This window comes from Vigna unguiculata, chromosome 1 (assembly GCF_004118075.2).
Source record: "Vigna unguiculata cultivar IT97K-499-35 chromosome 1, ASM411807v1, whole genome shotgun sequence".
Lineage (NCBI taxonomy): Eukaryota > Viridiplantae > Streptophyta > Magnoliopsida > Fabales > Fabaceae > Vigna > Vigna unguiculata.
Genome location: NC_040279.1, coordinates 23,837,362 through 23,848,740, shown reverse-complemented (window position 1 = coordinate 23,848,740; position 11,379 = coordinate 23,837,362). Strand labels below are relative to the sequence as shown.

Here is an 11,379-nt window from a genome sequence, read left to right as displayed (position 1 = left end):
TGAAACCTCATTACCAAACTATTTTTGGGCTGATGTAGTCAACACATCTAGCTATATTTTAAATCGTGTGTTGATTATGCCTATTTTAAGGAAAACCCCTTATGAGCTTTTCAAAGGTATAAGGCCTGTTTTAAATCATCTAAAAGTGTTAGGTTGTAGATGCTTTATTTTAAATAATGACAAAGAGCAACTTGACAAGTTTGATACTAAAGAAGGTGAAGGTATATTTCTTGGTTATGCTACAAATAATCATGCATATAAGGTATACAATAAAAGGTTAATGATTCTTGAAGAGTTTATGCATGTGGTATGCGATGAAAGTTACCCTAAATTGCAAGATTAAGTGTTGAATAATGCAGATGATGAAGACATAGTCTTGGATAGAGCTGTTAAAATGGGTTAGAACTCGCTAGCCAACCCGATCCACCACGAGTTCAGGATGGGTTGGGACGAGTCAAATGGATGAAATTTGGTCGTATTTGGCTGAATCGGCCTCGACCAAAATTCGAACAAATTCAGTGGTAGTTGGCCTCGTCTAAAATGTGGCTGAGTGGACCCTGACCTAAAATTTGACCGTTGATGAGTTCATATTTATGCCCCCCTTTAGCCCTTAACATTGGATTCTTAATTGGTTTTTGTGCTTTAAAATATTGTTTTAATTAGGATTTTTTATAATTGGATTTATTGAGCATGAGATACAAAAACATATTAAAAATAATTTTTTTAGTTGCATAAATGTTCTTTGGATATTTTGAGGTGTGTTATTGTAGTTGCAGCTAAGTTGAACCATGGAGGTGTGGAAATAAATTGATTAAAGTTTCATGACAAATTAAAGATAAATCCAAGAATAGAAAATTATCAAAATCACAAAAACTCAAAGCCAAGCATTGCATGAAGGCAAAAAAAGCTTGAAAAAGTGAAGAAATTTGGATAAGCCAAGAAGAGGGAGCGAGCAAAAAAAATTGGACCTTGCGATTTTCTTTGTTTTTTTCTAGAAAAAGTTTGATAATTCATAAATATTTATGATAAAAGATAATTTAGGGAAAATATATCTTTAGATATTTTATTTGATATTTTAAAATAATTATCTTATTTAATTATATCATAAAATATCAAAAGATAATAACTACCAAATCCTTTTGAATACGACAAGATCTTCTTAAATTTTTTAGATCTCCACAACAAACAAATATATCTTAAAGATATTGGATTATTTAGAAGATAATTGGAGGAGATTGCAAAGGATTGATTGTAAAATTAATGCAAATACTAGTTGGTGATAATTTATCATATATCTTTAAGTAATTAATTTAATTATATAAAAGATTATTAACCAACTATATTTGTCAAATAGTTTTAAAATTGACTATATCTCTCAAAATATTTTTGGATATGCATAATCACTATGAAGATAAATGATATTTATCTTTATTTTTAAAAGATATTTGAGAGATTTTAACAATAAAAGCCCAATCCAAGTCCTATATTGATTCCATGAAGTGCTAAGCTTCGAAGGTTGGTTCCACTGTAATTTTATTATAGATTCAAATGTTAGAAACAATTTCTTTGGTCTTTTTATTATTCTTGGGGTTTTCATTCAACTATGTCTTTTATGTTTGAATCACGTAAAAAGTAATGATTTCACATGCTAGCTAATCAGCGAAGTTTTTAAATCTATATGCATATTAATCATAGGAGTTGCATGATTTTTAAATTTAATTGAAACTTTACATTGATTTTATTTAAAAACTTTCATATGATTACATGAGTTTTTATCAATACTTGAGACTTTACTTTGATTAAAGGTAATTATTGTAACTAAAATTAGTCAAGACTTTACTTTGATTAATTAAGTATTTTATTTGGTGAGGAGATACAAGAATATGCATGATTAGGCATAGTAAAATTTGATTGAGATTGTACTTTGGTTAAAAGTGAGAACGCCAACAAACTAATTGAGTCTTTACATTAATTAATTTACAAATCTACAACAATAATTTATTGAGCAATAATCTTTAGATAAATAATGATGAATATATTTTGAAAAAGAAGTGGAATCAATCTACTTTCTTTAAAATTGTTTTTATATCCTTTTATATTTTCCCAGTACTATTTTATTCAACTACCCCCTTTGGTATAGTTTTTACAAGAACTAATTTGTCAAGAATCAATTTCGTATTCGGCCACGTTGGCCTTGACTGAAATTTGGTCATATTCTGCCAATTCGTCCAAATTTGGTCGAGTCGGCCTCAGCCAAAATTCGGCAAAGTCGGTCCCGACCAAAATTGTACTAAATTTAGCTGCATAGGTCCATGCTGAAATTCGGCCAAGTCAGTCCCAACTGAAATTTGGCCAAGTCGGTCCACTGGAAATTCAGACGAGTAGGCCCCGGTTGAAATTTTGCCAAATTCGATCATGTCGGCCCTCATGACACAAGTTTTAAAAAATTCAATTTAAATTTTTTTTATTGAAAATTGATTTTGGGTTTTGAACTTTCTTCAAATATTTGGATCTAGATTTAGATCTTGATCTAAATATTTGGATCTAGATTTAAAAAAAATCCAAACTATTTTTGTAGAAAAATGAATTTGGATCCAAAATCTGATCAAACTATTTGGATCTAGATTGGATCTTTAACGATCCAACATGATCACCCCTATTACTATTTAGTATAAACATGAAATGATCCAAATTCTTTGCATAATACATATATTTATCAGTGTAGTGTTTTTCTTTTTTGAATTAGTTCAATTTTTACTTTCTCTGGGTGTTTCATTAATTGCTTTTATCTCAACAAAAAGACATTTAAATATTTCGTCAATATTAAAGGAACAACATGTTTTGAGTGGTCTGAATTACATCAACAATACTTTACCGTTAAATATGTGTTAAATGGAATGCTTTTAGATTGAAATGGGCTTGTTCCTCTAAAAAAATTGAGTATAAATAGAAAGAAATAAGCATTAAATGGTGCTAGTTAAGAACCTATGGTGACTTATTCTATCTGCCTCACTGTTGTTATTCTTAGTGCATTCATTATATTTGATCAACTAGTCAAATTTCATTTTTATGTATATAAAAAGGGTTAAGTATGTTTTTAGTCCCGGACTTGAATTCGTCCGAGTCGGCCCCGTCCGAAATTCGGTGGAGTCGGCCTTGACCAAATTCGGCTGAGTCGACCCTGGTTTAAATTCGGACGAATCGGCCCCAACACAAATTTTGACTTATTTGTCCAGGGTAAAATTTGGCAGAGTCAGCCTCAAACAAAAGTTGGTCGTATACGACGAGTTAAACCCTACCTATATTTGGCCGTATTTAGTAATGTGGGCCCCTACCAAAATTCGTCCAAATTCAATCGAGTCGGTCACGACCAAAATTTGGCCAAGTTGGCCCTGGCCCAAATTTGTCCTATTAGGCTGAGTCAGCCGGACAAAATTTGACTTCGGTGGAGTTGACCTTGACCAAAATTCAACCAAATTCAATCGAGTTGGTCCGAACTAAAATTTGGCCAAGTAGGCCTTGGCCCAAATTTTGGCCGTATTCGGCTGCATTGGCTCCAACAAACATTTGGTAGTATTCTGCCAAATTCGACCAAGTTGGCCCCGACCGAAATTAGGCCGTATTCGGTCGAGTTGGCCTTGACCAAAAGTCGTCCAAATTTGGCCAAAATTCGTCTGAGTTTGCCACGATTGAAATTCGATCAAGTTGGCCTGATTGAAAGTCGATCTCGATCGAAATTGGACCGAATTCAACTACATTGGCTCAACTGAAACTCGGCCAAGTCGGTCCCTGTTGAAATGCCGCCAAATTCAATCATTTTGGCCCTGACAACGCAAGTTTTAGAAAATTCATTTTAAATGTCTTTATAAAAAATTAATTATGGATTTTGAACTTTTAAATATTGAAATCAGAATTTAAATCTTGATCCAAATATTTGGATTTGGATTTTAAAACATCCAAACTAGTTTAAAAAAAATATGGATTTGGATATATAGTGATCTGCATCGGATCTTTAAAAATCTAACATGATCACCCCTAATCCTATTTAGTGTAAAGAGGAAATGATCCAAATTCTTTGCATAATACACCTATTTATCAGTCTAGTGTTTTTCTTTTTTGACTTAGTTCAATTTTTTTACTTTCGTGAGTTTCTGTCAAGGGTTTCATTAATTGGTTTTATCACAAAAAAAAAAAAACACTTAAAACACCTATTTATCAGTCTAGTGTTTTTGTTTTTTTGAATTAGTTCAATTTTTTTACTTTCCTGAACTTTTTGTTCAGGGTGTTTCATTAATTGGTTTTATCTCAACAAAAGAGACACTTGAATATTTCATCAATATTAAAGGAACAACATATGTTGGGTGATCTGAATTACGTCAACAATACTTTATGTGTTAAATGGAATGCTTTCAGATTGAAATGGCCTTCCTCTAAAAAATATAGTATAAGTAGAAAGAAAGAAGCATTAAATGGTGCTAGTAAAGAACCTCTGTGACTTATTCTATCTGCCTCACTGTTATTCTTAGTGCCTTCATTATATTTGATCAACTAGTCAAATTTCATTTTTATATATATATAAAAACATAAAGTAGTACATGTATTTTTGGTTACATATTCCTATTACTCGATGTGTGTTATTATTGTTGTTACATATATATTACGTAGGTTTCTTTATTTTAGGTGCTTTCATTAACTAAAACATGTGCGGTTTTGGTACAAAGTAACTTTCAAAATGTCCTACCACCAGAACCAGTTTCCCTCTGACAGTTGAAGAACACTGCAGCAACTGGCAAACCAAGATTGTAAAGTTCAGCAAATTCTCTGGTGTTGAAATTCTGTCGCCATCCAGGAGCATACACCCTCTGTCGATACTGTTGACGGAACAACACAAACACCAAACGATGAATCCCCATCGTTGGTCGTGGACTTTCATAACTTACAACCTCGTTACCTACGATCAAATCATGCAAAAACCCCAGTTAGCATGTTATAATTGAACCACTCATACACATCTCTTATACCAGTTCATTGATATTGATATTGATATTAGATTATCATAATTCAGTATTTTTGGGCCTTAGATATTTCCCATGATATTTCCTTTTTATCCTTTTGGTAGCTGGTGTCATTTGTCTCATCATACACAATTTAGAATTTGATGCCTCGTGGAATCAATTTCAATTTCTTCCATGTGATGATATTGTGCATCACACACACCATTTTTGTACTTCAAGTATATATAAAGAAACATGGTCCACATAAATGATTCCAATACTTTTATACTCCTTTTTCTTTCCTGCACGACAAGCCCTTTAAATTCTAAACGACACAATGTTCCGCATGATGTGATATATAGGTCCCAAAATCTAATTATAGTTATGCATACTTGTCGACAAACTAGAAGATCGCAATGCTATAGCAGATACAAAATGTTGAGTTTATTGGCTTTTATACATTCATGTTATAACTATTTTTGTTAAAATTTTGTATCAACAAACACAGTGATGTAGCTGCAAGAAACATAAAACAACGAAATCACAAAATATTCTCAAACTATTTTTATTTTTGTATTCTTGCTGAAATGAAATAATAATTGATAACGTCACTGACATGAATTGTAGAATTGTTGGATTATTTTTTATACCTTTTGATAATTAAAAACATATCAAATAAATGAATTAAACCTATGATAGAACTAGCGTGAACTAGATTTTAAAGATATCACATAAGTAACTAATTTTACATGCACTTACATTTTCTATTCGTTTTATATATGTTTGCTTGGACTGTTATCTTCTAAACTAAAGCTTTAGTTATATATATATATATATATATATATATATATATTGAAAAAGTATAAAGAGACTTTAACACAGAAAAAAGGTTCAAAAGAAAAAAAATAAAAGGCTTACAAGAATCTAGACAATCCAGACGATTCTTGTATTTGTAAGTACGCTAACTTTTAGGCATGATTAGAAGTAATAATTATACATTAAGTACCAGATGAGTTAAAATGAAAATAACTCATTTCAGTATAAAAAAAGTTATTTTATACTACTATGGCATTGGGTCAGTCGATTTTACTATAATCTTTGACTAACACACAAAGTCTAAACGCATGATAAATCATGCTAACTGACAATTCCATTAGCACAGATAGTTAATATGAATTATCAATATATAAACTATTAATATAAATAATCTTAATGCATTCATAATATTTATACTGACAGATTATATTTTTTGGTTAGAGATAATAAGTTAGACTAATAAAGACAATCCTAATTCTTAATATCAATTTAACTTTCTAGGAATTATAAGTTAAATCTGGAAAATCCCACGTAATTCAAAACTTAAAACTCAGGAATCCATAAATTTATCAAATTAAGCACATTATAGTTTTGCATATGAATATTTTAGGAATACGTTAGAGTGGGTTAAATTCACATTAGACATTACATTTGATGAGTCAGTAAAACAGAACTTGCATATTTTTAACCACAATTTTTTCTTATTCTTTTTAAAATTGTCTAATTAATTGTTAATAGAGGTTTTATATTTTAGTTTTTTCAAGTTAACTATTACACACCGAAACTAGCCCCGGTAGTTGCGGGAATATCAGTCACCAACCTACACAAAATCCATCGAGAAAAAGAATGTTAGTACAATGATATGTTACTAATGTCATGCTAGAAAAACATGATATGTCTTGTTTACTCACCAATGAAGGTACTCCCTGAAATTAGGGTTACTAGGGCTGGGAGCATCAGGATCTACTAACACCTTTAACAGAAAAAAATTGAACAGATTTTAAGTGATATATATAAATATCTGGAAGTGTTTCTGAAAACCTTAATGAAAAAGGGTTTGGTACTTTTAGTAAAGAGGTTTTGGTAAACACTTTTAGGTTGTGTGTAACCAAACCCTATAAGAAGAAAGTAATGCAATGAATTACCAGAGTATAGAAGTTCCTGAGATCATCTCCACCAACACTCACTCTGGGTTTGTTCACAACTTGGGAAGGTTTAAGCTCACAACCATTGTTGACCTCTCTATTGCCATAGGAGACCCTAAAAGGAATGGAACTTTCAAAGTGTTCTATTACCTCCCCTATAACACGCCCAACCACAAGAGGATTTCTGCTAGTAGTAGGCATGGCTAACTCTAACTCACTGCTAAACACAATATGCCTTTGGTTCACACACATTGTACTACACCCACAATGGTAGTATTTATAGAGAGTGAAGGACAGGGAATGAGATATTCTTGCATATGTAGCATAGGAAATAATCTTTTTGGTTTTTATGTATATAAAGCACAAGAGTTAGTTCCGAACCTATTCCCGGGAATAATAAAATAAAATCATCAATAGTAAAAATTTAACAGCTTTAAATTGTTTGTATTTTGTTTGTTGTTTTAAATTATAATACTAAAATAAAATTGTGTATATAGTGGTGATTTTAATATGGCAATTAATTAAAATTGTTGTTTTTTGTAGTATAATATATGATGGTTTCAGAACTGCTATCACCGGTACAATAAAGAGTTTTGGCCGCGATTATTTTGGTACATCCAATGCAATAAAGAGTTGTGGTTCAATAGCCGAGGCATACCAGGAAGAGGTAAAAAAGGCAGGCTTTTGGCATTGGTTCCTTATCGAGGCAGAAAGGTCCACACTATGCTTTGATTATATACAAAATCAAAGCATAATACCATTTCTGATTTACAATTTTATTTAATTTTCAAGACTTATTGTCTCCGTTGTAACAAGAATCGAGGCCTAATGGTAATAAAAATTAAAAAAAAAATCTCATAAAGGGTATTAAGCCTCGGTTAGGACCAGAACCAAGACATATAAACTTTACTGCCTCGATTATAATATGAATTGAGACCCAATGGTAATAAAAATTAAAAAAAAATGTATTAAATCTGAAAGGATATTAGGCCTTGATTAGGACCAAATCGAGGCCGAATATCCCCTTTATACTTCGGTCTTGGTCTCATCCGAGGCATAAAGTGGGCATTCTTTTTAAATACACATTTTATTTGTGTTACTTCTTACACATTAAACCTGCAAACAAAATACTAGAAAAATAGAAAACCAGCCAGAAACATAACATTATAGTCTTCAAAGAAACATAAGGCAAAATACTTAATGTACTATTAAATACAAAATCCTATCCTTACAACAAACGAATGCGCTAAATACTATGTACATTTGTATAATGTACTTTGCACAAGCTATCCTTAAACATTTAATGGACTTGGAAGGGATTGGTGTAGTAGAGTTGAATTTTTGCTTATAAGAAAATAATTTCAATTAGTATATAAAATGCTAAAATTGTAGATAAGTATTTGATATAATGAAATTTTTATTGTTCCCAAACTACTTGTGATGTGAGCATAAATAACGGTTGACATCCATTGTATTACATAGTAACCAAACTCATATGAGTCAATTTGTTTATTACACTATAGTATGAAACACCAGTGCAGGAAGGGTATTTGGCTGCAATTATTTTTGCTATTCTGTCCTGATTTTAGAACTGAGGCATATAAGACCGATGCCAAAAAGGATTAGCTTTTGGCCTCGGGTGTTACCCGAGACAGAAAACTCATTTTATGCCTCGGTTCTATTGAGAACTAAAGTCGTATTTTTCTGTTACTGCCTCGGTTCTAATGGAAACGAGGCTTAAGACAGTCAAAATTAAAAGATAAATAAGTTATACGAGAGAGTTCTTTAGTTAAGGCAAAAGCAAAACCACTTTTTTGATGTTTTTAGTGCACACAAGATCGTTTAGGTCAGTGTACCCTGTACTTCTAGGTCCACACCCCATTAGCTTTATTATTCCATGCCTTCTTCTCACGCCATAAACCCCACAAGAACACTCTTTCTTAAGCCCTCATACATGGTGGTGGCCCTTTAAATCCCATCAATTTCTTCTCCTTTTTCTTATCATCTAAACACTGCCTTCCTAAAGCTTTGTGCTTTCTCTTCCATCATGCCCTTGATTTTCCTATTTTCATTCCCCTTTCAACCATAGTTAACGGCAAGAGAAAAAAAATGGATGAAACTAACTTTCTCTTGGAGATGATGTTCGTTTCCTCCTTGTGTCTTCATAGGAAGAACCACCCATCGTTTATGAAGAAAATAAAGGAAGCAAATGCAAGGTAGAGAAACAGAGTTTGAGTCCCGTCTAACCCAATGAAATAGAGACGATAGAACAAGTGCACCGACGGGTTCACTTGCAGAAAGATTAATCTTTCCAACACCACCCAATCTAAATAACCTGCACAAAAATCACCAAAAACAAAGGCTATCAAACCATCACAGATTCATCTTTACCAATTAATTTGTGCCAATACATAGAGCCATATCTAGTAGTCCCAATATTCTTCTCTGTAAAAGAAGAACAAAGACAAATAACCATTAAAAAAAAACAAGAACAGAAACAATGAGAAGGGTTGAAAGCTTGTTGGCTATGCATTTGGAGAAGAAGATGGAGCGAAAAACCCCAAACGCGTAGGAAATGGCATTGTTGATGCTATCTCCAACGATAGTGGCACGGTGCGGCTGCCACGGTTCGGGGTAGTGCGATTGCGACATTGAGGCTAGTCGTGCAAGGAAGAAGTTATCCAACTCTAGTGTGGAGAAGAAGATGGAAAGCACCGACAACACCAATGACATCGCCGGTTCCGACAATTTCTCCAACGACGGCTTTGGTTGGCGGCAGGAAGGTTCGTCTGTGGTAGTTCTTGGTGGGGGTGACGTTCCCGCATGAAGGATGAAGAAGAAGTTTGGCGAGGGAGATGTTCATCTACGACTAGGGTTTCCTACAAAGGATTGAAGAAGGGATTTGGGCCTAAGGCCATTTTAACCAACTATACAACCTCGAGTTTAAACAATTGAGGCATATAAGGCCTTACTACCTCGGGTTACTATTATCCGGTGCATAAAACTTTTGTTTTAAATTTAAAAATCCAAGTGGTGAGAGGAGGGAAATCTTGGAGTGGCTTTAGGCTTCGGGTCCCTTAGAATCGACTAGCTATACAGCCTCGAGTTTAAACAACTGAGGCATATAAGGCCTTACTACCTCGGGTTACTATTAACAAGTGCATAAAACTTTTGTTTTAAATTTAAAAATCCAAGTGGCGAGAGGAGGGAAATTTTGGAGTGGCTTTAGGCTTCGGGTCCCTTAGAACCGAGGCATAAGACTAGTTTATGCCTTGGGTCAACTAGTAACCGCGACATAAAATGTTGCATAAATTACAAAACTGCCATCGCGTGTTTATATGCCTCATTTCCATTATAACCGAGGCATAAAGTCCGAGTTAAAAAGCATAAAATGCACTTGTGAAAGCATAATTATAAATAATTGAGGTAGAAAATAAATCGAACAATTGTAGTACTATAGACCAAAATACCAAACCTAGAGGGCTAACCATCCAAGCCTATTTGCCTTAGCAGTTGATTTCTCTAACAACATGCTATGTCCAACAATTGAACTATGACAAAGGTAATGTTTTAGGATACACTTATACAAGAAAGAAAATTCATACAATTGAGGTTCTTACCAATTTATTACTTGTCTAAGATGGTTAGGGGGATGCCTATGCAAGAAACAAAGCCACACAACATTGTTTTCCTTAATGGAAACCACAAGTAGTTGCTAATGACGCCTGGATTCAAAACAAAGTCATTGTTATACCTTAAAATTACGGATTATAATTCCAAGTCAACAAACTACATACCCAACAACAAAGGGGATAAAATATATTTCCTTCCCTCGTTCAAAGCATTTGGTGACGTATTCTTGAATGTCATTCGTGAGTGAGTTGGAGGTCTGTGAACCCATTTACATCACTCAACCCCATATAGTTACCGACAGCAAGCATATACCTGGACAAAAATGTTTATTTAATATAAGTAACTAGATAAATCAATTAAACATAAAAAATGGTTTAGATGTTTACTTCATCCATAAATGAATAAAGGTAATATTCAATTCTTCTCTCCCCGACACAAGCCCTAAGACATCTTGCTTATGTAAGTACAATGGGATGTCAATGTCTCCCAAATACATCAGAATCCCATGGAACGACCATCGACTTATCACTTATGATGTTAGCAAGCTAGTGTAATGCACAAAGAGGATCGTCCAAAGATATTGATTGTAAACATAAATAACATGTAAACTTAAAAATTGAGTACTGTATGGTGGGTTGGGGAGTCCGTACCAGGGGGTCAAAAATAGAACCAACCAAATCCCTAGGACAGGCAAGAAAAAACCTAAATGCTTTTGCCATAATATATACCTCCTTTGTTGGAACATGAACTAAAGCATCTGGTACAAAAACTTCCTCTACCGTGACCTTAAC

At 33.3% G+C, this 11,379-nt stretch overlaps 1 protein-coding gene across 1 annotated transcript; it reads right to left on the bottom strand.

Annotated features, from left to right (window-relative positions):
- Positions 1 to 4,506: 4,506 nt before the first annotated feature.
- On the bottom strand, positions 4,507 to 7,227 carry LOC114181491 (protein FLOWERING LOCUS T-like). Its single transcript, XM_028067964.1, has 4 exons — positions 6,956 to 7,227; positions 6,722 to 6,783; positions 6,590 to 6,630; positions 4,507 to 4,951 (listed from the first exon to the last, which is right to left on the bottom strand). Exons 1-4 carry the CDS (start codon positions 7,205 to 7,207, stop codon positions 4,728 to 4,730), a joined length of 579 nt encoding a protein of 192 aa, XP_027923765.1. The 5' UTR covers positions 7,208 to 7,227; the 3' UTR covers positions 4,507 to 4,727.
- Positions 7,228 to 11,379: the final 4,152 nt, after the last annotated feature.

Bases quoted from the DNA above. Each gene is read 5' to 3' on its own strand.
- LOC114181491 (XM_028067964.1), bottom strand. From the start codon at position 7,207: ATGTGTGTGAACCAAAGGCATATTGTGTTTAGCAGTGAGTTAGAGTTA. The intron at 6,784-6,955 runs GTAATTCATTGC...TTTCTGTTAAAG, and splicing joins TCAGGAACTTCTATACTCTG to GTGTTAGTAGATCCTGATGC. The intron at 6,631-6,721 runs GTGAGTAAACAA...GATTTTGTGTAG, and splicing joins TTCAGGGAGTACCTTCATTG to GTTGGTGACTGATATTCCCG.